Genomic DNA, 13,105 nt, shown 5'->3' on the forward strand with positions numbered 1-13,105 from the left:
CCGCTGCCAGCCTATCCACCTGCTCTGAACTCTGTCCCCGGAAGCAGAAGTCGTCCCCACAAGGAAGTGATACTGTTGTTTTGGTTTTTGCTTCTTGGCTTCTGACGTTTCATGTTTCGCTCGCACACACTAGGACTCGACAGGGGCTAGGGGCACAATAACGGTGGTACTTAAATCGCAACTTCTAATATGCTGTATAAATTCAGTATATGACAGAGGATATACATATGCAGATACCTGTTATTGCATCATTTAAAGAGGGACTAAAGCACTTTTGACTCGAGTGCAAACCGTGGCATGGTGCAAGAGAGAGCAGACATTGCCAGCTCGTCGGGCTGTTGACAGCGGTGGGCATAGTGGGTTTAGTGGGCATGTGATATCGCCCTTAAACATGCAATGTGTTTTGTTTTAGAAACTGCAACAGATTTATCTTTTATATGGTGTGGTATGTAGACCTGGTAGAAAGATCTGCATCAGTGGCGTTATGAAATTACTCTTTCTTGCCTGCCTAAGTCCAAAAACGGGGAACTGCACCACAGCTGAGAGGATAAGGTAAATTACTTTCAGATAAGTGTAGGTAGTGTGTAGCCGAGTGTGACAACCACAATCATTTAAAGAGTACACGGGGAAACTGAACAACGTGTGGCTACAACCCACCAACAAGTGGCCCTGCACAGATAGGACTTCAGGGGAACACAAAAGTACAGGTTGTTTTGATGTTAATAAACAGATGATACCTGTCTAATCGTCTGCTACTTTAACTAACTTTAGTCATATTGCAAATAAGTAATTTGGATGAATAAAAAAAACTAGTTCATAGACGTGCCTACTTAAACTATACGTTTACTGATGTCTGTCATCGCAGGGCTCACGTTGAATCTGCAGGTCACACCTGTGTGCTTCGAGATGCATCAGAATTCAAATCTTCTGCTGAGGTGGCCAAGTTGGTCACTCAGACACCTCCCTTCGATGGTGCTCTGGCCATACACCTGTACAAATCAGGGAGGCTGCTCTTGGGTAATTCCACTCATTCAAACGTTTTCTCTTTCCAAATCAAAATAGTGTTAGTGTCATTCATATAAACACGGCACTACATCCGTCCCTCTATTAACCCTAACCCTAACCTGTATGTTGTGTTGACATTGACACCAGATGTCCCCGTGCCATTTGGCGTGATCTTTGGAGGAACGGATATCAATGAGGATGTGAAAGTGGAGCACAAGCTCGTGGTTATGAAGCAGGTGCTGCTGAAAGCTAGGTGACGTACATGCAAATGACCCTCTTCAATGTATAAACATCACTGAGTGATCCACCAATCACTCCAGCACATGTACAGATAAGGATAACATGGACCTTGAGCCGCTTATACAATACCTATAATGTGTTAATACAAGGTATACAGTTGAGTATCTGAGGGCATGTTGTGAATGCTGAAAATTGCTTTATATATTTTCTGCTGAACAGTGTGGACCTCTGTCTCATGACTTTAGAGCATCTGAAATAATATAGCTCCTCCTGCTGTTACTACTTCTCATTATCTTTTTATAGATCTCGATCAGGAAATTGCAACTAACAGACGAATTAATAGACTGCAATCCCATTGCAAAATGCAATATCTTTATACTAGCATTGGCTTGAAATGTTAACATATTTGATTCGCTCTGATGGATTTACTGAAGACAAAATATGAACACGAGTTCATATTTTGTATTTCCACTTGGAAATGGATCATTATATCATAGTAGTACCAAGCATGTGCGATAATTCCTATTTGTTTTATTGAATCAGGTTTGCTGTCGCCTTCACTGCCAAGATGAAACAAATGGCGTATGTACTCCTGGTATGCTTCAACTACTAGCACACGTACTTGTCATTCTTGCTCTACGTCTGTTTAGCGGCCAACTAAGCACCTTAGATTTACCTACCTAGATAGATAGCAATCAAAACTACTTTGAATCTATTTGGACCTATTTCACTGCTGGTCATCGTTTGTGTTACTGTAGAGTATGTGAACAGTGAAAAAAAATCTCTTTAAAACATTGTTTGTTTGTATACATATAGTTTATGGGCACGTAGTGATGGAATTATGGACCCAAACCACTATCACAAAATACTGCCCCAACTCTAAGATAAAATAATAAGGCATTATAACTAACTCCACCGTGTTTTTCATTTCTGATTCGATTCCTCCGTCCTCAGCAGGCAGACACAGAGCTCAGGCACTGCCATACTTTTTATTGTGCTGGGAAAAAAAACACCCATTACAATCCTTCATTGGAATTCCTTATGGAGCAGATCTGACACCTGTGATAACATCCATTCCATTTTCCGCCCCCTCATCCGTGATCTACTCGCGGACGCTCCTTGGGCGTTTAGCAATGACTTCCTCCCATAGTTGTCTTTGGGGGTTGATCATTATAAAAACGATAGTGGGCCAGGAATGAGGAGTTCACTTTGTCCCTTGGTGAACCGATATTATCTATGGCAATAGAAAATGTGACTAAAAACGAATTACATTTTGCCTGCGAATAGTACTTGTGTTTTTAATGCTCTTGCCAATACGCTTCCATGGTCTCCCCAGTGTTCCCCGAGCAGCAAGATCTACGTTCAGCCCCAAGGTGAGCCAAGCCCAGCCGCAAACCTGCTGTTGCTTTGCTGTTGCTAAGCCCTTACTTTTCATTGCCAGGCTTGTGTTAGCTCTTTATGGACATAATGAAACTCTTCATTGTTTTGTTTTCCACTTGTTTACAGATTATACACCTATTAACACAGAAGTATTATTATAATTGCTACAGTTGCAATTTATGCTTGCTTTCTCAGCTGTTCTGTGACGTTATGTCATGTTTTGTTGTGCAGGCATTAGGACTGAGGCCACGGAGAAATTCTCCTGGGGTGAATTCTTGAAGAGCTCAGGTATGACTACAAATGTATATTTGTGTCTCTTCATTAGGAGCTAATCACCAGCTGCTATTCAAACCTGGATTATTATCATTCTTATTAATATCTAGCTATGTATTGTGATGGGTTTTAGGTCATATTTACATTGATCTTAGTAAGACCGTCAAGGTTTGCTTATGTTATTATTCTGTGTAAGCTCACTTCCCTGTTTATATTCGACTGACACCCTCACTCGGTTACTGAGTCTATTAGACTAGAAGTACACGGAACATCCAAACAATGTGCAACCCGTGTTTTCAACAGCCTAAAATATTGACCTTCAATTGTCTTCCTCATTGTCTGACTCTGTCACAGTTCAAACGTTGGCAGCTGATTCATATCAACAGTGTTTGAGTGTGTAATTCCAAACTTCATACAATATGGAATATGAAAAGCCTTTTTATGGCCCTTCTCCGTATCTCCCCCATAGTTGTTCCACAGCAGAGGGCTGCGGTAGTGCTGACGATGGGGGCAGGGAAGGGAGGCCAGGAGTGGGGAGGGGGTCTCCCTTTCAAGGGTCTTGAAGGCCTGAGTTAAAAAAAGAAAGAGAGTCCCATATGTCTTAGGTTTGCCTTTGTGTGTTTACATTACTGCAATCAGTTGATTCAGATTCAATTTTTCGAACATAAAATGTCATACCGTTCCACACGCTTTACTCTGCTTTCATGCATCCATTTGCCACACAGCTTTTATTAGTGAATACTTTTGAATCGAGTATCGATTTTTTAATCTAATCGTGACCCCCCCAAGGATCGAATTGAATCCTGAGATACCGAAAGATTCACACCCTTAGTCTAGTCTACAGTCACCCTGTTCTGACTGACCACCTTATAAATATATGATGAGCATCTCGGCACTGTACTGCATCTCCCCAACCCCCCCCCCCCCCCCCCCCCACCACCTACACACACACACCCCCCCACACACACACACACAGGGTAGAGCCTGAGCTGTAAATTGGACCTTGTGGGATAATGTCCATGGCAGATATACCCGCTGGGGGAGACCCATGCCAGGTGATGAATCGCTCTCCAGCGCAGGGCCATTCTTCCACATACTTTTGAATAATCACAGTCATACTAATGGCCCCATGTCTTTTGTTACACTTTAAATTCAAGTCTCAGTTGCTCTATTTTTTAAAGAAGTGATGAAACCCTGATGGGTTTTGTTTTTTTCAACCTTATTTTATATGGTTGCGCTTTCTCTCTCAGTAGTCACAAAGCTGAATTTTCCAATGGACAACTATTTTATGAAATGAATCAAGCCCCAATCCTACAATACAGCCATTCGGTTGCACCAAAAGCCTCTACTTTCCTTTCTGTCGCGAGAGTCCCATCGTATGCAAGTCCATCCTGTAACGAGACGCACGCTTCCTCACACTCGATTCCGCCCACTCGATTCCGCCCTTAAGTGCGTCCAACCCGACATGAAAGTTAAGTACAGCCTAGGGATGAAGCCCCAGAAGCTCAGACCCCAGCGTGGAGCTCCATGAGCGGGCATCGTGGTTCAAAGCGCCCCCCCCCCCCCCCCGCTATGGGCTCTGTTACAGGGCAGGGGTTATGAGAAGAGCGCACAAATACATAGATATTATCTACACAACCAGTAATCTTAAACTATACAGATATAATACAGATACAGATATAATGAAAATATTGCATTAATATCTACTCTATTATCTATCTTAAGTGACTTAAAGTGATTATTTTATTTTATTTGCGTTACTAAGGAGGTAAGGGTTGGACCTCTTGGTCAAGGATGCCTACAGGTAGACTGTGGACATTGGTGTTTGAACTCAGAGCCTTCGGCAGGGAATCAAAAAGCCATAACCACTGGAGTCTAGACTATCCTGCACCCTATTAGTTCAATCCACATGTGTGGTTATCTTCAACAAAGCACATATGCATTCACCTGAGTCTTAATGGGATGTTTTCGATGTTGTCATATTTTCCTCTGTCTGTGTTGCATTAAAATCCACCCAGAGCATGTAAACAAACGTATGAACACACCAGCATGCAGCATCTCACTGATACATAAACAGGGGGGTTATGCAGAACACAGTGCCCTTCTGAAAATCAAAGCTGAATCATCAAATATGTGTTTTGCATACTACCCTCTGAACTGCGAAAAAAAGACAGTGAGAAGAAAAGATTGCCACTGGCACAATGGATGATATGAGCAATTTGTTATTTTCCCTACTGTGAAAAGATGGAATTGCTTCTCAACTAGGATTTGTTTTTGTTGTGGTGGTTTCTTTGAGCCCCCTAGTCTAATGCCCACTGAGAGAGGTCTTTGCCCTTGTGTGTGCTTTTTGTAACGTTTTAATAATTATTTTCTGACTTGTTCTGAGGTAGTGTCAACAGTGTGTTTACCTTTGCCGGTGTGAAAGTCAGCGACAGGGAAACTCAACAATGAGACCCTTTTATTTTGAAAATCCCTCGCTGTGTCTCCCTCCACCTCACTGTCATCCACAGATACCCTTTAATAGCATTTAAAGAGCCTACCTTATCCACCTGATCTGGACTTACGTGGCAGCAGGGGATTCTGACCGATACACACTAAGAATGCCACTCTACTGGGCTTGCACTGCGCAAGTGTGTGTTTCTGTCAGCCATTGTTATCTAGCGTTAATTGTATCGGTTTGAATTTCACAGTTGAATCAAAACACACGCCATTGTAGTTGAGTGCAGGTGCTCTCCCAGCCTAGCGACCTAGCGTGCCTCAAACCTATTTCATTCTATTGGGGTCAAAGTCAAACATTAGGGATCAAAGAGGGATTTAGTCACACAGAGTCCTGTTCTTTTTTTCGTCAGCCCACTGGCCTAGCTTCTTATAGTAACTGTTAACTAATCTCACCGTTTCAAATCCATGGCACAATGGGCACGCAGTGCAAGAAGCACTGCATGAAACATGATCTCATTGCTACCCATCAGCTTCGTCTGTGTACAAACGCTGCATTTAAAGGAGGTTAAAAGAGTCAAGTACACAGCCAAGTTCACACCAAAACTCCAGTCTTCTGTTACTTTTGATTTGAGCAGTCGTTAATGAAGTCTAAAATTGTCCTCTATATGCCCTGTCCTAGAGGAATTTCATTAAAGTCTAAGTTAGTGCCGGTTACTAACAAGTAGCTGTTAGCTTCCCATCGGGAGGTCCTCCTGCAGTTAACTACCTTTTTATGCCATGCTCCAAGTTATGTTGAGCCTGGATCGATTCAAAGTGCTCTGAAAGACTTGAGGTTCCAGCAGGTCTGACAGGACGAGGGTCCATCGTGGACGGTGTCATCACGGCGTGGTTAGTTATTGGGGTCAGGTTTCAGCTCCTTCCTGTCACTGTGTGAAGGCCGGGTGTGCCACTGTGTTTTTTTCCCCCTGCTGGTGAGGAGTGCTGTACCTCTGCCAGTCCCCCCCCTCCACTAATCTCCAGAACGAGCATGAAAGGTTTTAATCTATGAAGAGGGCTGATCTGGTGTTGGCTGGCTCGCCGCCAGCTTCCCCGAAACATGTTGATGTTGTTAGCGTGCTATTACAGTCATTTTCAATATCAGGCTGTTGACTGAGCAAATTGTCGGCCCGGCTGTTTAGGGCCGGCTAGCATGGCAGCATTGCTGATTAGACTGCAACCTTGCAGTGCTCCTAGCAGCCAGCCCCTCCGGTGGGTGTGGGGGCCTCTCCGATCAGAATTATGGAGGACCATTAGTCATCGCCGTTGTGTCTTCCATGTGACCTTGCATGATGTATTGCTTTCATTATGGCCGGGTGTCATTTGGATGTTCATTATGCCGTTTCTTTGACACCGTGGCGCTGTTGTTCTGCCTCCCGCTGCCCTCCCCCACCACCTCATTCGCCAACGCACATGCATACCACGCACGCACGCTCGCCACGTCCACCCTACCCTCGCAGGTGTGAGCGGCGGCCGTGCGGAGCAGCAGCACCGCGTCTTCCTGTTGGTCTGTGGCCTGAGGAGGGTGAAGGACCCTCTCTACCTGGCGGAGGTGTTCACAGGTACGCCAGGCCGCTCGCTGCATCACAAACGCTCCCCCCGCACGGAACAATGCTAAGGCCCTCCGCAGGAACAGAATGAGTCCGTGGAGAGGAGGCCTTGATGCGTTTTCCTGGCATCGCTTTAGATCCACTCAAGCCGTAAGTGGATGAGGTAAATCCCAAGATATACAAAGCTGTTCGTGCGGCTTTGCTGCCCCGTCGGGGCGTTGAGTGAGAGTGGATGGCGACTTGTGGCACTGCAGGGCCACACGTTATCTGATGAAAAGCACCTAAAAAGCAATGTTCAAATAGCTCTCTGTCCCTGTTTACCCTGCCGGGGACACCGTGGGTAGTGGGCAGTGTAGGTGCAGAGAGATTTTCTCTGCACCAATTCAATTGAGTACACCATTGGCTTTTCTCTGAATGATTTAGCTTGTACGATGACTTCTTGTCTGACAACAACAACAACAACGAGAGACCTGTCTACATAGTAACTCAAAGTCCTACCAATTTAGTGTTGGAATTGTCAGAACCAGAAAAAACATTTGGCCGTTTGATTATTTGAACTGGGGCCTAATTGATTCTTCTTCCTCTGTCTGTTTGCTTCCTTTGTTTCCCAGAATGGCACCGTGAGGATCCCGTCAATGTCTTGGTTATAATCGGACCAGAGGTGAGCGCGCGGTCGGGATAACGTCAGTCTGTTTACATACACTACGGCCTATTTTAAGCGCACACGGGCGTCCAACAGACTGGCAGAGGAACACACCAGCGTCACTGCGCCCTTGCCAATTGAATTAAGCAGCCCGGGCATCCCGATAAAAGGGCCCCCTCGGACGTGCACCTGTCTTCCATCTCGCTCTCTGTCGTCCCGGTTTTAGCACTGTGAGGAAGTTACACAGCAACATGCTGTGGGAAACCCGATGGTTGCCCCTAATTGGATATATTAGGCACCGGCATTAACTGTTGAGCTGGAATTATGGTCGACATTGAGCTGGAAGTCTGCTGCATGCTGGGGGGAGGGGCGGGCAGACTGCAGATGAGGGCCGGCGGTCTGTCCGTCTACAGGGAGCCAGTCTGACTGGCAGCAAGGAGCCGGTCAGACCGACAGCAGGGTGGTGGAGGTGGTGGACATTACAGCACTAAGGAAGGCCCCAGCCACGAGTGACTCAGATAACACACACTGCTGTTGAACGCAACGGCTCAGCAATGTTGTACATTTAAACATACAAAAATGGACGGATTAAAGACCAGTTGATTTGTTGCTTAACTTCTGGTCACCTATGGTGTCCGAGGACCAGCCTATACATGGATGGGGAGTCTGTGATCCCTTCAGTGGCCTTGAATTTTCTCTCGTTTTTGATGAACAGTATGAACGAGGTTTTGACTGTCTTCCCGGTGGTTCTGCAGAGGTTATATACCAAAACCCTTTTTCAACTGCTGGTTTCTTCCCCCGGTTTGCTTGTGATTTATTTTGGATTTTATTTGACTTTCTAAACCTGTCTAAACCTTGCCTTGCTATGACACCTAAGTATCTTAGAGCCTTTTCTCTTCTTCAAACAGCGGTGTCAGACTAAAGGTATGTTCTGTTTCATCTCTCCAACATCTTGATCACGGCCGGCCTGAGACACGTCTACGTCTTGCTATCTTCTGTCATAGATAGCGGCTGCTTTATCCTCCACTGTGCTTTGTGTCTGTGTGATTACAGGCTTCTGTGGAAGCTGAGAAATGTCATATTTTAATATAATTAATGTTGACATTAACGAACATCCCACGACCTTAAATCAGAAAGTCTTTGTAAAGAAAAAAAAAAAAAAGACATTTCAAATTGGAAGATAAACATTCCAATGAAAGGAATTTCTTAATAAAAATTCATAATAAATTCTAACGTCCTCCATGGTTTGGTGAGGTTTTTACAATGCCGCTGTAAAACCAGCTGTCCGACTTTGATGCCACCTTTTCTATGATAAACACTAACTACATCTACTACCACCTACCCACCAATAGACTCGGCCTGCTTGCCAGCATCTTTGACCTCAATTGCTCTGCGAGGGCCTTGCTGTCAGCAGGCTAATGCAGGCAAATCCCACATCGCAATTAATCAGCTTGGCCTCCCACCCACCCACCCACCCAGCCTCCCCTGACCCCAATCTCCAAACATGCAAGATTTCCGCCCAATGTTTTGGTGGTGATTTGAAAAAGATTGTGACGGTGTTTACCCCCTGCTTCTGATTAGGTCGTTGCAGGCCAGTCTTGTGTGCCTAATTAAGGATTTGTTTGACTAGTTGCGTTTTGTTCCGTCTTTGTGTTTTCCGCAGATTGATTCTGCGCTCACAGAGGAGGTGGAAGCGGTTGCTCAAAGGTGAGGCCTCGCTGTTGTTGGTTTACGCTGCGCACGCGGCATCAGACTCAGGATCCGTCGTGTTTATTGGCAAGCCTTTGCTCGCCTGCGAGTAGTATTGCATAGATTTATCTACTAATCCCCCCCGTCCCTATTTATCCTGTGTGTCCCTAAACATAAACAAACATAGATTGCATCTGCCATAATGTGAATCAAATTGAAATCTACTTGCAGATCCTCTTGTTATCTCCTTGCTCTGGCAGAAGTAGTTTCTATGCACCCTCCGCCCCCCGTTCTACTCTCAACTTTGTGGTGACAGGAAGCTGTTCTCTCCGGTCACAGCTTACAAAGCTTGTACCGGCACTCCTGAGTGCATGTCACACACACTGCCCCCGAGCCTGTCGCCACTGCTCAGCCTCATTCGCTCTCCCGTGAGCCTCCCGCGAGGTCCCTGTGATTCAGGCTGTTGTGAGCCCCCACGCCCACCCATACCCTACTTCCACGTTTTTTGGCCAGGCGGGCCGGGGTCTTCCTGGCCCGGGGGAGGAGCCAGCGGGAGCTGCATGCGGCGGTGCGGAGGTGCTTCGCCGTGGTCAACAGCTCCGTCTCGGAGGGCATGTCGGCGGCCATCTTGGAGGTATACCTGATCCCACGACCACCACAACAGCGTATCAGTGTCAGTAGCAGTGGATGACGTTATTAATTAGCTCACGATAGCAACACGCTGAGTGAATATTGAAAGCTGTTTCAAGTGAGAACCGGTGTATTTCCTCACCTAGTGCGTGCTCAGGTGCCGACTACTAGGGTGTGCTCAATTTATCCAAATGAAGGGCTTGCCTCCGAACTTTCCCTTCCTCTCTGTGAGTGAGTGAACTCATAATCCAGCTAATCTCTTTTAAAACTGTAGATTAGGACAATCCACAGAGGGCTTACACTCTGTTTAAGAAGTTTCACTCAACAGCCTGCTGGGGAGATTGGAACTAAAAGAGACGCATAATTCCCAGAGAGTGAGCCAAGTCACCGCCAGGCTGAGAAGCCTGGCTGCACATCTGCTCGGGCTTAATCAGGCCTCGTTCCCATCAAGGTAGCGCCCCCAAAGTATTTACGAGGAGGTGACTAGCCATGATTAACTATTCGTCAAGCGCTGAATGAATAGCCTGGGAACAGTAATCGCAGAGCAGGAATAAAAAAAAAAGTGCTTCCTTATTTAATCAACGTCCGATCCACATCAATCCTACACAAATGTTTGGCCCGTTTCCGACGATATGCGGCATCGGACTGATTTTATCGCCTGCATTCCTTCTAATTTCTTAGCGAGCATCTGACATCATGCAGAACGAGATTTATTCAAATCAGGTTCAGGTCCAATTTCATGAGTGAGCCTAGCTCCAACACGTATTTGGTCTCTCTGTCCGTGCGATCGTACGAACCTTCGGATAGAAATCCGATGTGAGCACGGACGCTAGCTTTGATGTGAACCTGAGAGCCGCGTGTCCCCTTCCCCCCGCCGGCAGGCCATGCATCTGGAGGTGCCTGTGGTGGCCAGGGACATCCCGGGCAACGCTGCCGTCGTCCAGCACGAGGTCACCGGCCTGCTGTACTCCAGCCCTCAGGTACAGAGACCTCCAAGCGGGTCAACACATAACACACAAGCCCTGACAAGCTGCGACACAGAGGCCACCGCAGAGCGCGGTAGAGCAGAGCCTACTGACCTGAGCCGGACTGCAGAGCCCCATGCAGCCGTGGAGCACCTTCCTCCCACTGATTCCAAGAGCAGCAATGGCACCAGAAGTTGTCCCAGAAAAACCCGTCTGTGGTGCTCTTGAGAAAAAAGCTGCATTGAAAAACTTCTTTGAAATTCCCTTCGTTAGGCTGATGTCAAGGGGCAACATATAACAAAGGGGCAACTCATGTTTCTGCAGGGGTGGGGGATTAGATATGAATCGGCAGGCCTTCTGGGACGGACTATAAGGTATCTGCCCAAACCGCCACGCTGATGCAACGCTCAGAAGCGAGCAGGCAAGGGGTACAATGATGCACCCGGGGAGTGGGGGGGGGGATGGTTGAAGCAAGGAGAGAAACGCATCTTGTTTGGGAGCATAACAACGACCACGACTCGCTGTATCAGTCTCGACGCCGCAGTCGTGACAGAAGAAGACGAGGCGTTCTCTCTGCGGCGGGCAGGGGGGGGCGGGGGGGGGGGGGGGGGTCAATTGAGTGCTTGGAAAGGGCTGAAGGTAAAGCCTTGCTTGGATGAACGTCTCACAGATGGTCAGATAGGCGACCCCAGCCTCGAAACTATGGATGAGCGTCGAGTGCGGCACTCGTCGAGCGTTACTTTTCAAACCCCTCCTTGAAATGACGTTGCCTTGTGGAGCACTCTTGCCGGTAGGTGAGCCGCTCTTTAACGAAGAAGAGGCAGAGAGAGAGAGGCGTGCGTCCCAGTCAGGGACGTGGTACACAGAGAGTGAAGTGATTAGATTCACATTGCCTCGTTAGCACGTAACCCACGCTGTAATCCTGTTGCTGAGGACTTACGGCCGCTCAGGTCACTCTAGAGCACCTCAGAGAGAGAGCCTCTTGCAAACGCAGGGCGGCTGCTCCAAATGGCCTCCTGGCCTGGCTGCGGGCGAGGCTTTGTGGGCCTACTGGCTCACACCGCAGCAGTGAAGGCCGTAGGCACGCTGCAGCGTCCGCGCCATGCTGCTACATTCCTCGGTTACCTTGGTGGTTTCTCTTTAAGCTTTCTGGCCCGGAGTGCTGCAAAACTTCAGAGGCCCAGAGGGGGGGGCCTCTCGCTAGATCTTATTTATCACACAGGGGACGGCATCAACATTCACCAGGCCTTTGCTTTATCACCACACACAGACACACACACGCACACACTAACAGACACACACACACACACGCACACATGCACACACACACTCTCATCTTGATTCCTCACTCCTGCTCTACAGCTGGTGCGGTGGAGGGTTTGTTTACCAGACGCCGTCACTCTGTTGAAGTTTGCCTGCCATCGTGAGCCAACGAGAGATGGCAGCTCTCGGGTTGGACCGCCAAAGACGGTTGGACGGGCGTGCGGCGGGGTTGATGTCCCCGACAGATGTCCCTGCCAATTAGAGACGCCCCCCCGACTCTCTTCACAGTGTTTAAAAAGCCGTAAACCTTTGTACCCCGTCTCCGTGGCAACGCCATGTGTATGATTGTACATAGGTGTTTTATTCTATATTTATACGGCAAGGAGGAGAGTGAGAGCAGCGGGGGTGGGGGGAGAGAGAGCGAGCAAGCGGGAGATGAAAGCCTGTGTGTAGCGATACTGATCTATATCCCTCGCTTTGCCTCCATCCCTGCCAGGAGTTTGTTTGCCAGTCGCAGAGGCTGCTGTCGGACGGGGAGCTGAGGGAGAGGCTGGTGAGGACGGCCAAGCAGTACGTGGAGCAGCAGCACAGCGTGGAGCGCGAGAGGGAGACCTACCACCGCCTAGTGCAGAGCCTGCAGTGAGACCAGCGCCTTCTCAGGAGCCCAGACCCACCAAAACGTGCGGGACTCAGATGGGATGGTTCTAAACAGCCCACTCAGGGTGCACCGAGTGCCTTTCCATGGAAAACATGCTTACGCACAGTTGATCCAAGAAATTAGCTTTAAAAGAAGGATGTTTCATGTTTCTGGTTACAATAAGCAATGTTTTCAAATAGCTGAGATTCTTTTTCAGTCAGGAGATAAACATATATATATATATATATATATATAATGTGTCTGTAGAACATATCTCCAACAAAGCCTTAAAAATGCTGGTATATTTAAACCAAAGAGTTGAATGGGTGCAATAGAATTATTAATCTTTTGGTCC

General features: G+C 47.3%; 1 protein-coding gene across 2 annotated transcripts; it reads left to right on the plus strand.

Moving 5' to 3' along the window:
• Nucleotides 1-119: 119 nt before the first annotated feature.
• On the plus strand, nucleotides 120-12,999 carry glt1d1 (glycosyltransferase 1 domain containing 1). 2 transcript variants are annotated; one of them, XM_084468708.1, is made up of 12 exons: nucleotides 120-552; nucleotides 866-1,017; nucleotides 1,153-1,258; nucleotides 1,789-1,840; nucleotides 2,582-2,618; nucleotides 2,857-2,913; nucleotides 6,834-6,935; nucleotides 7,535-7,584; nucleotides 9,230-9,273; nucleotides 9,769-9,889; nucleotides 10,767-10,865; nucleotides 12,610-12,999. In XM_084468708.1, the coding sequence occupies exons 1-12, from the start codon at nucleotides 485-487 to the stop codon at nucleotides 12,754-12,756; spliced, it is 1,035 nt and encodes a 344-aa protein (XP_084324834.1). In that variant the 5' UTR covers nucleotides 120-484; the 3' UTR covers nucleotides 12,757-12,999. The 2 variants fall into 2 exon arrangements, with proteins under 2 accessions (XP_084324834.1, XP_084324835.1); XM_084468709.1 differs by having other exon boundaries at nucleotides 9,249-9,273.
• Nucleotides 13,000-13,105: the final 106 nt, after the last annotated feature.

Source organism: Micromesistius poutassou (genome assembly GCF_964030765.1).
Source record: "Micromesistius poutassou genome assembly, chromosome: 5".
Classification (NCBI taxonomy): Eukaryota; Metazoa; Chordata; class Actinopteri; order Gadiformes; family Gadidae; genus Micromesistius; species Micromesistius poutassou.